At 33.4% G+C, this 24,874-nt stretch overlaps 1 protein-coding gene across 13 annotated transcripts in view; it reads left to right on the forward strand.

The window, feature by feature from the left end:
• Positions 1–24,874, forward strand: part of LOC134540035 (hrp65 protein-like) — a 286,028-nt gene that overhangs the window by 125,526 nt on the left and 135,628 nt on the right. For 2 of the 13 annotated variants that reach the window (XM_063382478.1, XM_063382486.1), the window contains exon 11: positions 18,348–18,936. The exons of the other annotated variants lie outside the window; for them this stretch is intronic. In XM_063382478.1, the coding sequence (XP_063238548.1) occupies positions 18,348–18,539 (192 nt within the window). In that variant the 3' untranslated portion in view covers positions 18,540–18,936. Of the gene's footprint in view, positions 1–18,347; positions 18,937–24,874 lie in introns of those variants that run through there. 13 annotated transcript variants of the gene reach the window in all.

The raw sequence follows: 24,874 nt of genomic DNA on the forward strand, positions 1-24,874 counted from the left end.
CTTTTTACTTTTGCAATGTCAAAATTTGCAAGGAATACAAATATTTACTTTATGAAAACTACTGCCTAACAACAATTAGAATATAAGACCTTCAACAATAACAGCTATAAAATTTACCAATACAAAATTTTCATATCAAAGTATACACAAGCATTTAAAAACCTAATTTTTTTATATCTTTCATTTTAGTCATTTACTAGCGTAAGATGGTTATTTTTAGTATAACTTGTTACCAAATGTAATTTACAAGAAGATTTTTGCTAAACTAGGTATTTAGTTTGATTCTCGGACAATTTTTACTCATTATCGCTTCTCTGGCAGTGATTATTCTGCAAACTTACCTTACAAATGCCTTTGCAGTGACTATTTGTGCTTAGAGGCAGGTGCTATGATGTTACCAAAGAAAGTTGTTGACTATTAAATCTTATCTGTATTCAGCCAGCAAAATAGTACAATACATAATCATTTCATATTTTTTAAATCTTCAAATAAATTACAACATTTTTTGTTGCTGCTGTTTGCTTGGCAACATTCTTTTAAACTTACCAGAAACCACTAGTGCCCTTAATTTTACTGCTTGTAGGTTACCCCATAATTTTAACCCATAAGAAATGGTAATATTTGTGTTGGTCTGATGGTTGTCTTAACATTGCAGCATGTTATATATTCATGTGCATACACCATTGCCTTTTTATTATCTTTTTCATACTCAACGAATGTGTTGTGCTATTACCAAAATTGAACTAATTATGGTTATGTAGTTCCTAGAATGAATTCTTTATATTTATTAAATTGTAACATAACACGTAATTAAATATTCAGTATAATTTAAAATCAAATTATGTTCTTACAATTATTTTTGTTGTAGGCATTCTATCTTGTGTATTTCTTTCAGATAGTATCCTCTACCTTTTCATATTATAAAGTTTTTTTTTATTTATTGTAACCACCAGGTTTCAAAATCTTGTATCCGGTCTAGCATTAGCATATGCTTGCCACTTTTATGTATTTGTGGCTGGGTACATAAAGTCTGAAGTAATACTGCAGGCCATATCAAGTTGGTTATACCATGACGGGGCAACATTGGTGGGTTTAGATTGTGTGAGAAAGAAATGAATCTCACAATTCTTCCTACAAATTATAACCTGTGTGGTTATATGAAGATACTAATTCTAGATGGGTTATGTGAAATATAATAATTTTTGGTGTTCGGGAGGAATATTTTTTAATTTGTAGTATTATTCTGCAGCATGCTATTATTTATTAAAAGTGTAGTAAGGTGTTGATAGTAGGTTTATATTTGTAGTTTTTGGTTTTATTGTTTTGCAAAATCACTTCTTGTATCTTTTGACTTTTCAGTAAATAAGTAAGTTTAATGATACTAATATAAAAATGAAATATTAAATGTATTTAGAAAATTTTAGTGCATAACTTTGTTTATAACAATAGACAAGAAGTGATTTTGACTACACTTATGCTGTGCCTGGGGACAAGCAATGCCAAGTTAGTAAAATGTCACATAACGATATGAATAGATGTTCAATGCTTTGAAATACTGTTGTGAAAACAACTTCTGCTGTGCAATTCTTAATTTACTTATGTGTAGCTGGTGGATTACATTTTTGTATATTTTATGTTTAGCGGCATACTTCTTGAAATAAATATTGAGGTTGGCTCTACTAGTACACTAAACCAGAGCTTACTGCTGTGTTGTAATTTTCTAGATTTTTCTGTGGACTGTTGTGACAACGTTGCGTGCTCGAGAGTCTGGAAACCATCGGTGCCATTCGTTTTTTCTTCGGTACATTACAAAGCATTGTATGAAGTTTTTGTCAAATTTAATTAACTTTCATTTTATTTCATTTATTATAACTGTAAATAAGAGATTTGGTCTCAATTCCCCCTCCCCCCTCCCCACAATTAATACAATCGTGCGAAGCCAGGTCGGACAGCTAGTTACTAATATATTTTGATTCAGGAACCTTTCTTAGTGGTAATTTCCTATACAGCCTACTGAATCGTGGTTACCAACAGTTTTTTTTTACAAAGAAAGCTTGAAGTGAATTATTTAGCATGGGAATGTCATTGTGTGTCATCTACTTTCAATGCGTTCTGATTATTTGGTATGTATTACATCATCTGACATTTATTTACTGAAAGTATGCTTTTAATGTATATTGTTAAATATATTATTTATTAACATTTTTGCAATGCCCACCAACAGTTTAATAATTTGTTTGGTGAGCAGGACATATAAACACAGAACTGTCAATTATATAAATACAACAAATACAAACGGTACAAAACAACAAATATGAGATACAACATACAAAACGGAGGGATATATAAAATGCAAAATATATTAAGAACATACAGACTAGTTGTAGATATTAAAGATGTTTAACTGATATATTAAAGTTCGAAATTAATCTATAAATTGAGATCATTGCTACTTAGAGTAGTACAAAACATAAATTTTGGTCAAGATTTAATCTGGGGAAATCTGATACCAGTATTATCAAGTAAATGTTTCCAATTTAGCTTGGAACTATAAAAGTTGCATACAAAAATAAAATCTAAGAATGCTCTACGATCAAACAGGGTATCTAATTTAAGTAGCTGGTATTGTGTTAAGATTTAAAAGTTTCAAAAAATTTCTGTTGCATGTATTTAATTTTTTTAATGACAGAATTGTTAATATTAATCCGAATTACTGAGCAATATTATAATTTGGATCTGACTAATGCTAGGTAAAGGGTTAGAATAGAAACAATTTTTGAAGCATTAATGCTAGAGTTCTTAGGGAAGTGTATACAAGAGCATTGACATGGAGATGAAAAAACAATTTAGTCCAATAAGATACTAAGGTCTTTTGTACTAGAGGATATTTTGATGTGTGTCGTCAGGTGTGTCTGTACAACTAATTGGTTGCAATTTCCTAGTGAAGGATATTATTGTTGATTTGGCCTTAAGAGCAACAAGTTTATGTGTACACCATTTGTAAATTGCAGTAATATCATTTTGAAGAAGGTAATACTTTAAAGAATTGATTTCTATAATATTAAGGTCATTACGAAATAATACACTCGTAGAATGCCTAAAATCTAGGTATTTATTATTAATATATACAGTAGAACCCCTGTCATACACTTTTCAACGGAGGGCACAAAAATGGCGTATGAAAAGGGAATGGCAAAAATAATTTTTTTTTTTCAATCTAGCATACAAGCACAATGTCAGATTAAACTTAAATACATAATGTGTAAATAATTGCATTATATGAAAGATATGAATTCATAATTATATATACATATAATAAAACCACCAGAAATGTAAAATACAGTCCATAATCAAGTAAAGCTGACATGAGAAACAGTGGCCTTACAAAATGTTATGAAGTCCTTTCTTGGAGGGCAGGAAAAGTCACCAAGCCTAAATTAGAAATTAAAAAAATTAGGCTATTGTAAAAAGAAAATCAGAAATTTATGCTTGTTTGTTTCTTTTTACAAACAACTTTATGCAACAGAACAATTTTCAATAATATTTTTAACTTGAGAAACGTAAAATACAAAACACTCCGATCGTAAGAAAACAATAACAAACGGGTATATTCAGTTCAAAGATTAATGAATGCACAAAATATGAAATCCGTGCCTTGGTAAAGCGCGTGCACCATTTTCATAATCATTGCTAGTTTGCGCCACTAGTCTCGCTTGGTGCTGGCCATAGATGCTACTAGCGAAGTGCACAGTCTTCCTGATACTATCAATATCTATGGTGGGATAAAGTTATTTTCTTACGTTTGGAAATGTAAACAATGAACGTTTTTCAAAATAAAAGCATTAAAACGTAGTTTATCAGGAGGAATATAACAAAAAAATTTGTGAATTTTGGGCTTTTACGCTTCGTAAAAACGTATGAAACGGGAAATTAATGATTTTATAAGTGTATGTTCCGGGAAAGTAAACCATTGTAAACATAGTACTTTCGGCGGGACCAAAATTAATCGGCGTATGACACGGGAAAATGTATGAAACGGGAACGTATCATCGAGGTTCTACTGTATATATATTGAATAGTAGGGGAGAAAGTATACATCCTTAAGGAAAATGAGAACTAGAGTATAAAGAAAAATTATGGTTATTTATTGTTACAAAGAAAGAACCAAAAGATAGCTAGTAAACCAATGTATGTAAATTTCACTTAAGCCAAAGTTTGATTATTTGAGAAGTAGAATAAAATGATTAACAGTGTCAAAGGCTTTCGCCAGATCAAAATAACAGGCATCAACCTGGCAACCTGCACCCTGTTAATAGCTTTATTATAAATTGTATTAAGGAAAGTGATTCAATTTGTAGTAGTAGTCATACCAGTTCTGAAGCCATGTTGATTGCAAGGTACTCGTATTTTTATTGAAATATTTATTTGTTTGAAAAATAAATTTTCAATAATTTTTGCAAGACTATTTAGTAAAGAAATATGTTATAATTTATGACGATTAATTTACTGCTGTTATTGTGTATTGGAATAACCTTTGTTATTTTACATTTAGAAGGAAATACAGTACAACCCGGTTATAACATTCCCGTTTTTAACATTTTCCCGCCTATAACACCATAATTTCATGGTCCCGTCATTTCTCCATTTATCACAATGCTTTAATTTCCCGCCTGTAACAATATTAAAATTTCTACATTCCCGCCTTTAACGTTCAAATTTTCTTTGATAACTGCCACAATTTGCAGTATCCCTTCCTTCAAAGTCATAATTTAGAGCGAAACCATAGCTAGAAAATACAGCACGCATATACAAACATCAGATGTTTACATTTGAGTAGTTCACCATAGACGTGGTACACACGCACTCCACAACTTGCACCGGATCGACTATCAATATGGCGTCCTGTTCACGCTTGTTAGCCTATGACTTGTTCCTTTATACTTATGATGCACATTTTGTGCACTGATACATGGTCAGAAACAGTGCTACTGTAGTCTATGGTGCTGGTTTTTGTTTCAAAGGTTTAACACCTTGAAATGGTTAACTGTTCTATGGATATATTCACGGCTTTTGTTTGTGGTTAACCTTTACCGTAATTTTTTTTTTTTTACTTATTGTAGTCACGGTCGTATTTAATTAAAATACGCCGTATTGAAATTTTATTCAGGTTTTTGTACGGTTATGATGGCCGATAAATATAAGCGAAAATATATTCTGTAGCTGAAAAAATTCAGTTTATTAACCAAGTGGACAGGAACCCCAACAAAACGCGTGTTGTGATTGCAAAAGAGTTGAATATTTCTGTTTCGACTCTGAACTGTATCGTACAAAACATTTTTTTTTCTTTAGCATATTATTAGGTATTAGGTATTACCTATAAATAAAATTAACCAATTTTCCACTCTATTGCTGTACTTAGTGTAATACTCCTGTATTTTGTGTTGTTTTACCTAAACTTTTTAATTTAATCAATCCACGCGTAATTTTTGCAAAGTGAAGATGATTTCCTGCTTATAACATTTTTTTATGTTGGTCCCTTGGAGAATGTTATAACAGGGTTGTACTGTACTTGGTTTGCTCAGCTTGTATTGTAGAGATGGTGTTTTGGAGGTATTAAGAAATTTGAACAAACTTTTAAGATATAATTTGGTGTGCCATCAGGGCTGGTTGACATGGTAAATTTTAAAGATTATTTGATCCCCTCGACAGGGTTGTCGGTGAAGGGGAGGGGGGGGGGGGGCTACCAAAAATTTGTGTGCAAGGTCAGCACGATCTTATCTTTATCTCTTCGGTGTGAACTAATGGCTTGGCAGTGCCCTATTTTTTAAGCCGAGACACTAATTTGATGACGGCCCTTACCATGAATGGATTATCGGGGTTTATTTTTTTTTCAAGATTTCAATTATCAGTGCATCGGCGGGTCCCAATTAACACGAATAATGGGGATTTTACTATTTTTTATCCATCTGCTGCCAAGGTGCAGTAAGCCTCGGGAGATGTTACATCACATGACCTTGGCCTTAACCTGCCTGCACGTCGGTGCCTGAGAAGCTTGACAAGACCTTCCGGGCTTTTAATCGCAAGTCCGTGAAATTCAGTAATCCGTGATTATCTCGGTCTGACCAACACGAATTAACGAGGTGCTACTGTATATAAAAAATAAGAATATATTTACTTAAATTGTTTATTTATTGAATGTTCTGTAAATAATATAATAATAATCACATTTTGCAGTGGGATTGTTGGACAAAAATCAGAGTTTTCTTTTTTGCACAGTAAGTACTATATAAATAATTGTATGAAAAATTACCAAAAAAAACTAAATTTCAATCTTTTACTCAGATTTATTAGAATTCAATGATAACAATTAAATTATTTCATGATTTTTGCTGTGTGCTGATCACACACTGGCTTATTATAGTCATTGCAAGACTTCCTTGTCTTCTATTTTAAATAGGACTGCTTGTTGCAAATGTACCAAGTTTCAAGTACAGCAATTCTACCACTAGTGTCACGTTGATCGTTGTTACCACTTCTGTTACTGGCCTTTCATAGTAACTGTGGATGTAGATTTTTGTTGCACGATTTCGCATGATTTGCTGGTTAGAAAATCGCTCTTCTATCATTGGCATGCCTAGTTCTGAGATCTGGCATCGAAAAAGTCTGCGTCCTGTAATTTTTTTTGGAAGCATATAATTTTTTTCATAGCAAGTTACGTACGCAGCAACACCGGCGATATCCAAGATATGTTTAAAAAAAGGCTAGCTGCCATTAGCACCTTCGCCTTTGGGTGGAACACCTCATGCACGTTTGATCCATGGTATTAATGCCAGATTTGGCGTTGTAAAACAAAATCATTTCTGGATTTTTGTGAGATGCCTCAGAGATTGTAGAATCATTAGGCATCATACTGAGAAGAATCGCTGCTTTGTTTTTCTTTGGAACATACGAACAGATGGTAACCTCGTGAAATCCAAAAAGCGTTGACAATAACGAACGAGTTCGACAGTTTCATTTCTTAAGGAATGCATGTTTTATTTTAATTTTAAATGTACCAACGATAGTGAGCTTCCACGACAAAAGACTCTCTGTCAATGGTAAGGTTGTGAAAAGTCCTTGCTTATGTTCCGATCAGATGCCTTGTAAACAGTGACCAGTTCTTTCACAGCTTGTTCTCCTTGATTGACTTCTCGAGTATTACCATGTTTACCTGTATATAGAAAATCCCTTTTGGTGGATAAGCATTACTTGCATCGCACAACCAAAATATTTTTAGAGCGTATTTAGCAGGCTTCGATGGCATGTACTGGCAGGGTGGCCACTCACCGGGAAATATCATGGATTTCATTAATCACCTGGAAATATCAGGGAAATTTCAGTGATTTTCCCCTTAAAACCGGGAGGTTGTTTTTGCCGATCTGAATATATTTATTTTTAAATTGCAGGGTGTCTACATACATGGAACAACAGGATTTGTATACAAAATAAAATACTCATAAATAAAAAATAATGGATATTTGTTTCTGTACCTCACAAACCTTAGCTTACTTGCGTGTTTTGTGTTTACCAGCGTGCACTTGTAGCGCCGGGATTTTGCGGCACGGTATGTATGCGCCTTTTGGGGCCTCTCAACTGCGCAGTCGCGAGTAGAATGGAATATTGTTCAGTGTTTACAGTTTTTATTTTTAAATGGCGGATGTGTATGTAAAGCTTGGTTGTTTCGATGAATTACACGGGCGGTACCATTGTTAGTAATTACTTAATATGTCGTTTTTCTGTTGCGGCTGTTTTGTGTCACCCACGCTGACAAATATATTTTCTTAACTAGCGGGTTGGAGTGGCCTTAATAATTAACTATGTTTAGCATACAGTCTTAACATTTTATCGGCTACAGTATGTTTGCGGCTTATTGAAATGGTTGGCTTCTACAGTAAAACCTCCATTAACGAATATTCTATTTAACGAAAAACCCCATACAACGAAATAAAATTTTGGTCCCGCCGAACTGCCATAAGATCAATGCTGTTTTAACCTCTAAATACCGAATTTTATTTGTTCCGAAATAGTGAAATTCCCTTTACAACGAACTGCCGCTATTGAAAAACACGCAAATATAAACATCTCCTACAAGACATCCACTAATTTTTTTGCATTCGCTGCTTAAAAATACGTGCGTATAACCTTAAAATAATAAGCAACATCGCGGAAGGCAATAAATAAACAAAGCATCATGGATAACACACGTCGTGTATACATGCCACACTTTGTTCAAAATGGCGGGTACATTTAGCGCTAGTGGCGGAAACCTCTCGTACCATCGCTCTGGCAAGACGAACAACTAGTGTATTTTGCGTTTCTATGGTTAAAGATGCGCACACGCAAATATTTTTAACTATGGTGTAGTACAATTTCCATTTTTTCAGTTTTCACTGTTGTTTATTTATTTCCACACGTAGTTACGGAAATCAACACGTTACTACTGTAAAATGAATTCTAATCCTAAAAAGCGGCGACAGATTAACGTTAACGTTAAAATAAAATTAGAAATTTTAAATGCAGTTGATGAAAGTGGAAAAAAAAGTGATATAGCTAAACGTTTCAACATCCCGGCGTCTACACTTTCGACCATATTATCCAACCGGGAACAGATCGAAAACAACGCTTCTTTGGTAGGGACAAATCGAAAACGTGTGAAAGTATGTAAAAATGGTGATTTGGACAAGATACTTTTTGACTTGTTAATGGAGGCTAGGGCATCAAACATCAACAAAGGCATGCCAGGAAGCACTGGGGATGGGAATTGATAATTTCCAAGCATCAAATGGTTGGCCATTAAACAAGTGTATTCTATGTACTTTTTCATGTCAGAAAGACAGTTCTAGCCATTTATGTGAAGCTTTATGGTGACTAGAAATATATCGTGCGAAACCTCCATTTAACAAACCCCTTTACAACAAACACTACAAATTTTGGTCCCTTGAGATTTGTTAAATAGAGGTTTCACTGTATTTGTATTTTGCAGTGTTGCAGTGTGTTTGTGTAGAATAGATGGTACATTTTTTCATGCGACTTGTAAAATGAATGCCAATTATAAGTGCAAGTTTTCACAAGACTGGCTTGTTGATCAGCGGTTTAAGGAATGGCTTCGCCCAGTAAATGAAAATCCATTCTCTGCGGCATGCAGTTTGTGCAACTCAACCTTTTCATTAAGTAATATGGGAAAGACTGCAGTGAGGATTCATTTAAATGGCAAGAAACATAAATCGATAACAAAGGTTTCGGGTTCTGGATGCACATTGGACATATTTTTTAATTGTGCTGATAAATCACCTCGTGGATCTGAGATTACACCTGACTTATTGTCGCAGCAGTCTTCTACGCCAGCAGCTACTGCTGTTACAAATATATCAGAAAACACTACAGCTGTAAGTGAGTTTAAATCTAGACAAGTCATGTGGTATGAATAGGTTTATTATGAATGAAAATGTGACTCGTGTGGAAATCATTTGGCGTGTTTTATCAGTTTTGTCACGTCAGTTCGCAGTGCGGACCTAAATGCATCATATTTAAAGGTTATGTTTCCTGATTCTATGTTAAGAGCAAACTAGTAAATTTAAAAAAAATATATTAAGTAGAGTTTGATAACTTTCTCCTCACCAGTTTTAATCTCAGCAATTATGTAAATGAATAAATTTGGCAGATTTAGTTTTAAGTTAAACTAATGTTTTCATAGTTTAAATTGGTAGTTATGTACACTGGCACAACTTAACTTTCCAAGTGAAATTTAGTGTAATAACCACTTAATTTTGTATGTATGTTAACCAAGTACCTACATTTGAAAATTACATTCCTTTCAACCAATAATATAAACTTTTTTAAATAGTTTAAATTTGTACTTAATAACTATAATAGATGGAATTCGTTTAGTTTTCTGTCATTAATTCAATTACTTTTAACGTTTGGTTTGATTTAAGATTGTCATCATTTTCTCAAGATTTTTATTTAATTGAAGATATATATTATCAAATAAGGTAATATAAATTACTATCTTTATGGGTTCAAGAAAATACTTAATTGCCAGCTAAACTCAAGGTCGGGCAGCATAGACCTCTGGGTTTTATTAAAACAAAATTACACAGAACAAAATACTAATGAAGATTATTCAATCTTATTGTGACTTTGATATTAAATTACTAAAACAATTCCACCTGCAGTAATTACTAACTTTTACAGGGGTCAATTCTCTAGTAAGTAATTTCAGGTTAACTTTCGAAGACAAAATAAGAATTTACAGTCTTGATAGATCTTTAAATTGTATGATTATTTACGGATATTCAATTTTATAATTCCTTTACCAATGTTGATGATACTTTAAATAAACAGGATTAAACTCGTTGGGACATGGACGTAGTTAACCAACCTCACTTGTTGAATAAGAACTGTCCTGCAGTTCCATAATGTTTTCTTGGATCGACACTTGGAAACTGATGTTTTCTGTTCTTTAAATTATTATAGTCGGCTGTCTATAACTGGAACCACGACTAGTTGGTGTTCTTGTTTCTCCGGGTTTTTGATGACCGCGATGTCGTATGGCTTCTTTCCTTCATTCCTTCCGGTAATGGCACTCTAACTAGTACCGTGTTGATTTTGGCTTCCTTCCTTCCTTCTTTTTTTCGGTAATGGCACTCGAACTGGGACTGGATTGATTTCTTTAAATATTTAATCTTCGGTTCTTCTATTCAGGTTAGATTTTATTCTTGTAGTCGTAGTATGGTAAACGTGTACAGCATCCTTCAATTCGCAGATTTGTAAAATATGGGAACTATTTTAGTTTTTTTCAATGTTGAAAAACTATTATTTATATCTTATTTATTATTTAATTATTTCACCTTTCATAATTTTCTTATGTCTTCTCTTTTCATTCAATATTCTTAATAAGTTGTATTAAATAGTTTTCAGATAATTTTTTTAAATCAGCTATATATTCATGAATCAGTCTTCTTTCCTATCCAAAGTCATTCTTACTAATGCTCTAAAAAAAATTTTTCCTTAATTTTTTTTCAAAGATCTTCTCTTTTTATTTATAAATCAAAGAACTGTAAATCCTTATATGGTTCACAAAGATACTTCGAAAATTACAGCTTGAAATTTTGAATATTTAAACTTTGCTTTTTAAATGGCAAACAAAATACTAAGTTAAACATACATTCCATAGACAAACAAATAATTTAAGATGTGTTTTAAAATCAAATGAAACATAGAGTACAAATTCACAAGTTACTAAGATAAAACAGATATGAAAATAAATAAATATATATTTACATTTCTATAAAGTGTAAATTTATCCTTTATATATGATTGCCCAAAAAATGCAGCTACACCAGACAAAAATTTCTTATCTGGTCGTGTATGGTTTGGCACCATATTTCCATAGAGAACTTGTTAAAATGTGTTCAGATGCTTCACACATTGTGATTGGTTTCGGTGAATCTCTCAACAAGGTGGCACAAAGTATTTCAGATGGATGTTATTGTTAGGTTCTGGAATGAGGTAACCAATTAATTGTGTAGTTACAATGTATTTTTATTCTGCATTTGTTCGGCATGCTACATCACAAGACCTGTTAAAAACCCTTACTTTAGCCTTAAGTGAGATTGATTTGTATAAAATTGTACAGGCTTCAATGGATGGGCCAATTGTTAATGTTAAGTTTATGAAAGATTTACGTGACTTTTTGAAGAAAGATCCAAGTGTTGCATCAATTTTGAATATTGGCACATGTGGGCTGCATTCTCTTAAAGGGGCCTTTAAGGCATCAATCAAGGCCACTGGGTGGAAGGTAATGGAGTTTCTGAGAGCTCTGTATTTCTTATTTAAAAATGTGCCTTTGGGTAGAAGTGATTATATTCAGTATTTTGGCTCTTCTACTTTCCCATTGAAATTTTGTCCCATACGATGGTTGGAAAACACCAATATAGCAGAAAGAGCAATGATAATTGTTCGTTTTTTAGAAAAGTATGTAGTAGAAGTAACCAAAAAAAGTACCACAGTGTAACAGCTTCTCAGTCGTGTCAGAACTACTGAAAGATAAGTTTTTACTTTCCAAGCTAACTTTTTTCCATTCATTGGCTTCTGCTGTAGAGCCTTTCCTGACCGACTTTCAGTCTGATGCACCAATGGCACCTCTGTTGTTCGAGGCAGTAAACTCACTGGTGAAAAATATCATGACAAAATTTGTCAAATCTGAGAAGCTGAACTCTTCTAGTAAGGTCACTGGTATGGATCTTTCTGATAAAAATAGTTTACTGGGAGCAAAGCATGTTGATATTGGTTATGCAACTCGTGATTCTCTGCGTAAAATCAAAAGTGCATCTGAACTGGAACTTCTGCAGTTTAAAAATGATTGGAGGAATTGCTTGAAAATGTTTTGTGAGAAAATGCTGGAACGCTCGCCTCTTAAATACTCTGACTGAGGGATCTGTCTCGATCCAGATGTTGTAGTGCGACCAACTCTGTGAAACAAACGTCTTAAGCAGACTCTAAAAATCTTGGTGTAAAACAACTGGATTTCAGGAACCAAAGCTGACAGAGTTGAGAGTCTGTTCAGGGTTTTGTGTAATTCAGTAGATGTGAAGGACACCATGAAGACATTTGTAAGAAAAGAGAATAAATTAGATAGTTTACAGTTCTAACAAAAGTTTAAGACCACATACTTATTTCATATAAAATTACACTAGTTTTCAAACTTTTAAAGTTATATCTCAGAAATATTTTGTAAACAGTGCAGACTTTGAGACATGTATCCAGCCAAAAAAAAAAAATGGGATACGTAATTTAGTTTTCGAGATACAGTTTTTTTTGCTTACGATAATAGTTGTAAAAAACCTACATTTTTAATTATAAAATATTTTGTAAATATTAAACAATTTGGTTAATTCCTGATTCAATTTTTTGCTACCATATAGATAAGTGTGAGCATATTTTAAGGAAAAAAAAACACAATAAATTTTGTTTATACAAGACTTATTTTTTTTTTTACTTTATGAATAATATAAGGATAAAATAATAAAGTGTATTAGCATGTGAAATATTTTAAAACAATATTGAGTGTGCTAGCGAGACCATGTGAACGCCATTCAGTAGTTTATATTTTCCTCGAACGATAGCAGCACAGATACCTTTTTGTTAAGAGCACCTGTTTCACCAGAATAGTTTTCGTTCGTATGGGTTATGGGTGAAGGTTATGAGTTTGTTAATTATTGTTAAAATGGGGAAAAATCTGTATCAGAGTCTTTGAAATGGAAAATAATTGGTATGAGTAAATGGGCCAAGTTTCACAGAACGATTGCCTTTGAGTTGCGTGTGAGTGAGACCTGTGTAATGAACACAAAAACATTTACAGAGGAGGGTGTGGTGACAAATAAACAACGCACTGGCCGGCCTAGAGCAACAACTATGCGTGAAGACAGTCATCTGTAAAGCGGCTAAAATGAACCGTAAGTCGTCGCTACCTACAATTAAAAGGGAATTTGAAGATAGTATAAACATTAAAGTATCAACAATAACAATTTCTCGTCGACTGAGGGAAAAAGGACTGTATTCCTATGTTCCGTAAAAAAAACCACTGTTAAATAATACAAGATGAACCGTAGAAACTGGTGCAAATGGAAGAAGAACTGGTACATGGAACATTGGGGAAAAGTTCCATTCAGCGATGAATCGAGATTGGAGCTCTACAGTTCCCGGAAGATGGAAGTTCGGAGAACCGCCACAGAAAAGTTAAATCCTAACTGTCTTGTACCAGCTGTCCAGAGAGGATGTGGTTCAGTCATGATCTGGGGTTGCATGTCATCAGAAGGTACTGGACTATTAAGATTCATTGATGGGACAATGAATTTGCAAAAATACATAGAAACTATGCAGGCGAATATAATTCCATCTGCCCAAAAGCTTCACGGTGGGTATTTCGTTTTCCAACAAGATAATGCTTCATGTCACAAATCTGCAAGCAACAATGGAATGGTTTGAAGAAAAAGGGATTTCACTGTTGGACTGGCCTGCTAGAAGTCCGGATTTAAACCCGATGGAAAATTTATGGAATAGGGTTTCGGGTTGCTGCTCGCAAGCCAAGGAGTATCCATGAACTTTGAGAGAAGATATCATAGGTTTGGAACAAAATTACGCCTCAGGAGTGCAAGAAATTGGTCCAGAGCATGCGTAAACGTGTCCGAATGTGCTTCAAAAATAAGGGAGGTCCTGTTGATTATTAAATAGATGATACAGTAATACCTCAGTGACAATTAAAATTTAATTTTGTTTAAGTTATAGTAGCAAATGACATGAGAATTTTAATTCCCTTAGCCAATTTTATGTTAACTCCATACATTTTAATAATGTTCCCTCAAAATCTATATAAATCCTATAAATAATCTTTTAAATGTATTAAATTGTATTATTTGTATGGATTATAGGTAGTATTTCAAGTGTGTGATTTAAATTTTTTTTACCAAATGATTTTTCAATTTCAACTCTTATTGCATGTAACGGGTAAAAGCCAAAATATTAGCTGTTGATTGTTTCGAAAATAATAAATGTATATTCAAATAGTTAGATTACATTTTTATATACTATTTAAGCAATTATTGTATAAATACTAAAATTATTTTGTTCTCAGTAACAAAAAAAAACAAAGTTAAAGGTTGTCTTAAACTTTTGTTAGGCACTGTATGTATGGAACTTGTAGCCTCTCAACCAAATTGTGATAAGCTTGTATCCTTTCTTAAATTTGTCCTCATCTGGTCGCATGGAAATTAAAATCTAGAGAGAGGTTTCTCAATCACAGGTGCTTAGTGGAAAACCTCAGAGAAGAATCACTTGTAGCCCAGAGACATGTTTATGATGGGGTAACAGCAGCAGGTGGAGTCGACGCCTTTATGTCCAATATTTCTAAGGAAGTCATTCATGCTGCCCGAAACTCTTATGCTCGTTATAAGGAAGCATCATCTAAAATGAAGGGTCAAAAAGAGGCCAATAATAATGCTGAAATTAAAAAAAAATGCAATGTCTGTTAAAGATCTTGCTGTTAAAAAACAAAAACTCTTAGAAGAAGCAAAAGAGGAAGCTTCACTTATTAATGCAGAAATTGAGTCTCTTAGAAATACTTAGTTAGGTTTTAACAATTATTTTAATCAGAAGTTTTGTTTTATGTTTGTGTACTGAAGTGAATTAGGATAGTGTTATTATGACTAATAAGTTTTCTGTTTGGAAATTTATACAAAATGATAAATTGGTTTTGAAGATCTATTTACATTAGAGGATGATTTGATGTAAGTAACAGACACTAGCTTTCACAGACACTAGCTTTCACAGACACTAGCTTTCACAGACACTAGCTTTCACAGACACTAGCTTTCACAGACACTAGCTTTCACAGACACAAGCTTTCACAGACACAAGCTTATTTATTTTGCACTTGTTGATAAAGTCCATCAAATTTTCAACAATTTTGGAATGCAGGTAACAGATGCCTTAATTATGTACATACCATATACTGTAGCTTGCCAGGAAATGTATTTTAAAAGTTTAAATGAGTGTTATAAATATCAGGGAAATCTCAGTTTTCACATGGGAAAATCAGGGAATTTTATTTTGTAGATTAGGTGGCTACGCTGACTGGGTAAACTTTGTTGTTCCTCCTTAAAGGAAATATCTGTTCGTTGATAGTCTCGTGCTCCATTGGTCTATACACTTCCGTTAGGTTTGCATTCAGCATATTCCAAATATTAGAAATAGGTGCAGCTTTATCTTTGGCTGCTGGTTCCTGTCTTGTAGTTTAATCATCGAAACATATAAAATGTGAAAGCGACTGATATCGCCTTTGTCCCATCATTGAATGATATCAGTTTTTCTTCCCCATTTCATCTATGTGGTCTGTGTTTGAGTTATTTGCACCAGCACCTATCAGGATTCCAAAAAAAAAAAAAGTACATTTGAGTTATTGTAACTCTCTTCCATACACGGGTATCGTTCTGTGGATGCTGCTATTGTAATCTTGATACTCAGCTTCTGCTTTTTTATTTGTGCACCAAAAGTTAATGTCAACCTTGATGAATTTTTTGGATGTGCCAGAGATCGATAACATGTCTGTACTTTATGCAGTCCAGCTCTCTGCCTAACAATATTTCTAGCAGGGTTTGATAGTTTTGAGGCAGAGCTTTATTCCAAACCGTTTTGTCTTTTGCCACAAAAGGTGTATTAGTGCTGGCTGAAACACCTGACTCTACTTTGTTGTCACTCTCCTCCTTAGTGTCTCTTTCACCGTCTTCTTATTCAGTTTGCCATCAATTTCGGCTTCGTCATCAACGCAATCTTTATTGTACGATGATCATTGGCAGATTTCGGCGCGTTATTGTTGGGAAACCAATTGTCCTCTTACTGTCTTAAGAGTCATCACTTTTGTCATCTTTGTCGAGTAATCTCAAGTGCTCATCATCTTCAGCATAACTAAATCTCAAAAATAATAAATATATTCATGTTTTACAATAATATTACACTATAATAATATCCAATATATAATATAAATGTTGTATTTATATTTTTTTTTACCTAAAAAACTCAGCTCTTGACAATACCTCTATCTTTCTGCTTCTGTTTTCCACAATTATAATGCACAAGTTCTATGCACACTTCACTAAATAATATTGGAGTAAGCCAGAAAATAAAAACTGCGGATATAACTTACCAAACTATCCAAACACTCTCAGCAATAACTGCACGTCTTCCTTCTTCGAGGGAACGATAAAAACTGAGCTATATGGGTTTACTGCTCTAAATATATAGGCATGTTTGTGTCTGTGTTTCAAAAGTGTCCTAAAATATTTTTCAGTTATAAAAGAACATTAAATATCGACTCTTCTGCTTCCCTTTCATGTTAACAAACCTGGCCTTCCCAGAAACTAGAAATTTACAGTGCAGCTGCCACATTTTGTACCTGCTTTAGGACTCAACAAGGTCACTGTACATAATTTGTTATATTCAGGTAGGACTACCTTCCCAGAATATGAATAATTAAATATTGATCAAATGCATATCATTTTTAGTTAAAATGGACTTACCAAGAATGTCTTTGGCGGGGTACCTGGTTGTGGTAGCTGTGAGTTTTTTGGGTGGCAACACAAGGGTTAAAAGGACCAGAACAAAAATATGTAAAAAAAAAGGGGGGGGGGGGAATTTATGCATCTGTAAACATCCAATATTTACAGTTAATTAATATCTGTTGAAAATATTTGTGTCGGAACAACAAATCCAAGGGACTTATCAAGTTAAACTTCAAGAATTAATCCTTAATATAATGTAGATTAAAAAAATCAACATGGCTTGTAAAATCAAGCCTTAACATATTTTCCATAAATTTGTTTTGGTAGCTCTTTACTTTTGTGGTAGGTCACACATTTCTCACTGGATATTTACTAAGTTTTTTTGAGTGTAAAAGGCTACGGTGATCATGATTATAAGCTTTTGGTGACTTTTTACCGCTATTGTATAATTTTTAGTAATTATCTGTTTAGAAAACTTAATTTTGAGTGGAAACAAATTGCAAGGGTATAAATTAACAGTGATGGTCTATCAATAATGGAAATGACAATAAATTTAAATAACTAACATGGTTTGTGTGACTAGCCTTAAGTTGATAGGTCCTTGCAATGTAGTTCAGATGTGTGGTATAAGGAAGAATACCCGGATTACTAATATATAACATCTAACTTTACAGGCTTTGTATTTTTATTTAGAAATAGATCATAGTTTTCATATATTCAACATGCAACTTGTTTATATTCAGCAGTCAACAGAGTTAAGTTAGTTTTGGATAAAAAAAAAATTAAAAAATTTTCTTTATCATTGTCAGAATGATTCTTAGAAGTTGTAAAAATATCTAATTTGTCAAATGTATTATATTCTTATTTTTTCAAACATGTTTCTTATTCATATGTTACAGTTATAATTTTAGTTGAAAACTTTTGGATGTTTTAAATGACATAACATTTTTTCATCCTATTAGTTAAAAACTATTTGTCATATCTGATATTAACCTATAATCCTGGAAAGTTCACATCTCTGTTGTATGTTGTTAATGGAAATTTTTGAATTACTGGTATTCATATGTTATGTGACATTGTGTGGGCTTGGCTGTTGCTTGTTTCAATATTTATGGAACTTGTACTCTGAAAACGAGTCTGGTCACGTGACTAATCATCTAACGCTATCTTTTCCCTATTTTTCTATGTAATATTGATGCTGCTGTGGATGCCACCCCCTTACGATTTGTGTGTGGTGATTATGAACATTAGGATCCAAAGTCGTTCATCGATCAGTACGATCGTGCTGGCGGGCGGTACGAAGCAGGCCGTGGCGACATGAGAGAAGACATGGTAAATGCAGGATCAGGCCCACGTGGTAATATGGGTGGCAACCCCCGTGGCCGCTGGGGGCCGGCTGAGCGCCGTGCCGACGAGTACCCATCAAAGAGGCGCCGGTACTAACTTCGGTACTGCACTCTTAAAGACAGACAATCCCTACACTGCTGGGGTGAAGATCTGTGTTTCAGTGGAGATATTAATCATTCTGACCCTATCAGAGACTTGCTTGCACTGCATGTAGTCTCTGTTATCTTCGTAAATCAGTGTTATAATACAATTATGGATCTAGCTTTAGAATATGAACTGTTTTTTCATGGCATTTAAAAACGACAAACAAGTAAAGGACATTTTTACTTTTTTTTTAATGTTATAATACGTATTCGTCTACCAAGTTTATTTTACTAGATATATCACTGACAAGTAAATGTCGGTGGTTTGTAACCACCAATATATTGTCTATGTAAGTAATATTTTACTAAATATGTGATTTTTTGTGGTAAATAAAGATATGTGGTGATAATTTGTATTTAATTGGAGTAACAAGACCTGTTAATCAAAAAAAATTAATACTGCACTGGGTGGGTTGTGTTTAATTGTCTTTAATCTCTACCTATGTGAAATACTTAAGAACTAAACATGTTCAGTGAAGTATATAATTAATGGAAATATATTATAGTTGGAAAACTTCACGTACAGTGTCAGCAAAATTAATTATGCTTTATTAGTTTGATTTTAGGTTTTTTTTATACCTATTTTTTTCTTCTACATATTGATGTGCTGAATGACTGGCTGTTTGAGGTTAGTGGGGATTCGGTTTCAGAATTTCGCGGAGCATTGCACACAGAATTGGTGGAAGTAGACCTGTTGTTTAGTGAAGTTAACACCTTCTATTTCTCTTCATATTATTGAAAATAAACCTTGAAGGAATAGTGTTTGACATTAATTTACTCACTAAAATCATTGGTATATTTAGAGAAGTTTTACCTCTGCAGTACAGTTTAACCCCGTTATGACCACTTGCGGTTCCTTGGAATAGAGGGTTGTAAAACATTTCTAAACTGGATCACATACAATAAACCTCACCACCAATCTTATTTCAAACTTCTTTGGCATGAAATTGATTTGTTTTCAAAATGAAAAATATTTGGTTTCGATAGAATATTCCTCTGAAAAGAGATTTTTAAAAAAATTAACATTCACTAAAACCACTCACCAAAACAAGCTTAAACATGGTGCAATATGCGGTGCAACACTATCTTTAAATAAGCTCAAAGTAAATTTGACATCCAGTTTAGATTTTTGATGTGCGTGCCACCACAGTACGGGAGAGAATTTTTGACGGAATGTTGTGAGAACTTATAATTCTTTAAAATAATTCCTATTTTTGTGGGAATGGATGAGAATTTTAAGATAATAGTGTTACGGCATAAAATATGTAATTCCCCCCTCCTCAATAGTTTGTCTCGGTTACAAATTTTTAAGGTGTCAGTAATTACAGAAGCAGCATCCAAAAGCAAGCGATTATCACAATAGTTTGCGGTCTGCTGGAATACATGCTTTTGCGATGTAACCATTATCTATGGCAGGTTGGTGAAGAGGTTCTGCCAATGAAGATTATATCTACCATGACACATGCAGTACAGTGCTTGTCAAAAGTAACGCAGCGCAACATGTTTGGAACTAATTTTCTGCCGATTTCCTTCAAAATTCTACTTTTTAGCACAAATTATTCACTGTTCCTCAAAAGGGGGTCGTATTAGAGTGATAGTCGTAATAAATGGTGTCTTAACAAACAGGTTGTATTGTAGTTGCTTACCAAGAATGTTAATTTTTTATAAATAAGTATGTTTTTCAGTTGAAAACAATTGTTAGTGTGTGGAGAAAATGCCCATGGCTCTAATGAAACCAAACACAATTCCAGTAACAGCCTTTTAAATTACTCCAGTTTATAACGTTTCGTTATATACAAAATAAAACATTTCAACGCCGATTGCAAATTTTGATGTTTTTATTATTTTTAAATAGAATGTTGCACAGACGATTCCAAACACTTTCAAAAGAGGTTATTCATTCAGTCCACATACATCTGCCCGTCGAAAAACTGCTGGTAGATCGCATGACGAGAAATTACCGGAAAATAATCGCGTAGATCGAGTCCTTCAGTAATCTTTTACTGCAAGTACAAGAAAATGGGACGACCTCGAAGAGGACCGCACCCAGCGAAAACGAATTCCGCCCCGAGCCAACATGCCTACGAAGGTGGCCACAATTTCTAATTAAGTTATATCCAAAACGAAAAAAAAGAAAATTAGGTTGATTTAAATATAGGCCTGGCTCTGACCACCAACGTGAAATGATCTCTTCGCAAATTACATGATAATTTAGCGAGAAGCCATCGAACGCGACCTACTCGTCCAGCGTTCGACAGACGACTGGTGAAATCTGGCCACTCTCTTCTCCACGCAGGGAGGAGAAGTCACCTGACCTCACCGACCAATCACACGCACGCTTCATTCACTCTTACAGATATCAGCCAATTACAGAGCAAGTTACAACACATGAAAAAATCTTTACACACAGAACTCTGGGCTTCCCCTGATCAGTCTCTTTTCAATTTCACCTCGAAATCGGGGACTCCCATTCTCGTTCTCTCTCCCACACCATGAGAGAGCAGTTATCACACAGTTCCCATGCAGGGGGGAAATTACCGTCTTTATCTCGGTTGGCGGGGAAGCACTGTTCCTTTCTTACTTACACTTACAGGCCTCTCATGCCTCTCTTTCTAACCATCACACAAGCCCAGACACAGTCCCGTGATTTATAATTATATTACAACACGTTAATAAAATTTAAGAACAATAATTATAATACGAATTACTTTACAAAATTAAACTTATTGAGAAAAACATGAAAAAGTAGGCCTAACCACGTAAAAATCTAGAACAGCGACTTCTTTGTGAATAATTACATAAAAATTACTAATGATAGAAAATGTCTGTTAAAACAAAAAATACCTTCTTAAAAACATAGCAAGTGAAAAATATCAACCCTAAAATATATAACAAACGGTAAAATATCATTAGAAAGACTTTTTTAAGAAATATTTACATTCATGAAAATAGTTTAAAAGAAAAATTATTTAATTAGGAGGGCAGGGTTCTGCAACATTACAAGTTTTTAAAAAATTTTTTATGTATAATTTCCGATTTTTAGGGGCGTGTTCTTTTCGCGATCGCGACTAGGCGATGATAAACGCGAAATCACCGTAAAATACTGTTTTTACGTGAAATGCCTTAACACAGCGTTTTAAAATGCGAAATCGTAGTGTTTTTACACGAAATTTAAATACTGGGTAAAAGTATTGTCTCATCACTGGTAAACAAACACCGCAACATGATTGCCACTTAACATGTCATAAATGCACTAAAGCAAACAAAAGCTTACAAACGCTCAGGTTATAATTAGTGGTGCACCGATGCGGATACCGATGAATCGTAATCGGCGATTATGGGTACTTACCGATTAATCGTAATCGGCGATTATCTTAACGATTACTTTGCCGATTATTTACGTCCCGGCATAATTAAGCAGGTTTTTACCGTGTAATATTTTGTTACACATTTTAGGACGAAATACGGTAATATTTGTATATATTACAAAATTCATCTAACTGCGTCACATCATAATTACAGATATTTCGTTAAGTTTAATAAATCTCATTGCCTCAAACAATAAAAAATGCATTTTTTTACACGTTTATTTACGTTTCGTCTTTTGTTTAGTGGCATTGTACATTACGTATAGCCAGAGAAGTAAAATAGATGGCACGCAATCAAAATACCACAAACAGTTGCAGTGGAGTCTATGACAATCAATCTTTTCGAGTCGTAGTAGCGGTTCAAAATCGTGGTCCCGATACCTTCTAGTTTTTATCACTGCGTTTTACAAACTCGTTATGGGCGTCTTTGATAACATTATCCGTTATTTGTATGTGATGTGAAAAGTGAAAAAGTATTTATATTTTTATATATTCAGTCAACATAAATAAAATCACATGTGCTAGAATTGGTTTTTAGTCATTTTTATATAATTATAGTGAGATGGCGAGTAGGAAGAAAAATAGTGAAGTGTGGAAACATTTTTCTAGAAACTCAAGTGAACAAAATAAAGTAGCATGTTTACATTGCTAAACGGTAATTTCTTGATGCAACCTTATGTGATAGTCGATAATAATGCTAGTTTTCCGCAACAAAAACTTACCAATTTAAATTACAATTATTAGACTGTAGTTAAGTTGTTTACAATAACAAATATTTAAATAGAAGTTAATTTAATTTCCCCTTTCAATGATTTAATAGTGTATTTTATATATTTTTATACTGTTATTATAACTGTATTCTCAATTTTACCTAATCTTGTTATTAAATTCACATGGGAATAAAAAAATTTGTGTGCATTATTACACTTAAAAAAATTTGTTCATTATAATTGGTAACTGAATCTGTATCTGCCGATTATTGCTCTCATAATCGGTAATCGGTAAAGTCATATCGGTGCACCACTAGTTATAATGTTAAACCCAAAAATATACTGTAAAAATATGCAAAACTACGGTGTTTATTTTCCTTTCCGGCATAATGTTTGGATAGATAAGACAAACAGGTGAAATTTTAAAGCCTACGCACACTGCTCGGGGCACTGACGTCAACTTGGAACAGCGACACCGGATAGATGCAAAAGCAAGCAAATGATTGGGCGAACGGTGTTTGGAACAGCCTTACGTGAGTGGCCATACCACGTTACTTGGGGGCGCTGGCATATAGTTGGAACAGCGTCTTTACTTCGTCACCCAGCCGTATGGGAGAGCACAAGCATTTTAAATCGCGCCGAAATGCGGAAAAATGTTGGGAAACATTTATTTTCGAATGGTGTGACAATGATGATTAGTTGGTCAACAGTGTTTTATAGATTTTGTTAAAGGGATTAATAGTTTTCCAGATTAGTTTATGGGAACGAAGTAATAATCAGTGTCTAAATCAAAAGTTTGTCATATAAATTTATGTTAACTATTTGTTTAGGGTATTCAGTAATGAGTAGGTTTGAGTAAAATTATTTAACTTAAATAATTTCAGATATATTTACACACACACACCACTTTTTCAAGTTTTTAGCACTGCTTTTGTGTTTTGAAGTGAATTTTAACACCGCTTTTGCTAATTTTTAATGACGATATCTGAAAATTTTATTTACCACTGTCAGGGGGCCCTACCAATGCTTAATGCATTATACAAACTTCACTTTATATTGGATATGAATTCCGTGTTCATAGAAATTGCAAGTTTTGGGCGAATGGTAGCAACCAAAATGTTATAACATTGGGCAAATTAATACAGACACTACACATTTTCATCATTAGTGTATGGCTGGTTATAAAAGCAGGAATGGAGGCTAGAGTACATTAACTTTACGTGTTTGTGTAGTGAAATTGAGAACTTCAATGCTGAACATTTGCATAATTTCTTATAGAGCAAAACATTTGATTGACTATTTAGATGGATTATCTTTTTACTGTTTAGGATTGGTTTCTAATAAATATTTGATACTAGTAGTTAATAAACTGTCAATCTCAGAATGGTAAATTTTTTGTATGTATTTGGAATTAGGCAGCACTGAAGTGTGGAAATTATTTATGAAATGGCTTTAGCTTTCTAACAAAATCGCACATTACTTTTAATTGTAAATTTATTTATTTTTATGGTTAATTTTGTTCAGGCCTATATAAAATATTTACATCATATATAAAATTGCAAAAACATTTTATTAATAATTTCTTAAAGTGGTTACTTGGTATTTATACACGTTGCACTGTGTTTCATGTGTTATGCAAAAGGTTTTCTACTATTGCTCTTTGTGCTATGCCAATTATTATGTAGGTGATAAATCGGGGTGGCAAATCGTGAAAAGTTACACATTTCTCCCTTTTACATTTTGGATTTCAGTTATTTAATAATTCAGATGTAGAAGTAATTTAATTTAAGAAAATGTGTTTATTGTTTGTTTTTTTATCCCAAGAAGTAGCGCTCTAATTCGTTCGGAAAAATAGATCATTAATCAAGATAATCGTTAATCAAAGCAGTACTTTTCATAGATTTTTTTATAAGTGTATGTTAATCAAAATAATAATTTTTTTTCCAATTGGTTAAGTGTGCCTGCTAACTACCATTTTAATCAAGTCACTGCTCCTGTTACAGTTATTTTGCAGTACAAATATAACATTTCTTTAGTAGGAACTATCAACATTTCTGAATTACCAAATAATAATAATATTAATATAGGAGATATATATCAGTTCTAATAAGAATTAAAAAGGCATTAACTTAATGTTTCTGTTAACGTAGTAATTACTGACTGTTTACTAAATGTCTGCTGTGATTTGCTAATGGTGTATCCTAGTAAGA

The sequence above is a fragment of the Bacillus rossius genome, chromosome 1 (assembly GCF_032445375.1).
Source record: "Bacillus rossius redtenbacheri isolate Brsri chromosome 1, Brsri_v3, whole genome shotgun sequence".
Lineage (NCBI taxonomy): Eukaryota > Metazoa > Arthropoda > Insecta > Phasmatodea > Bacillidae > Bacillus > Bacillus rossius.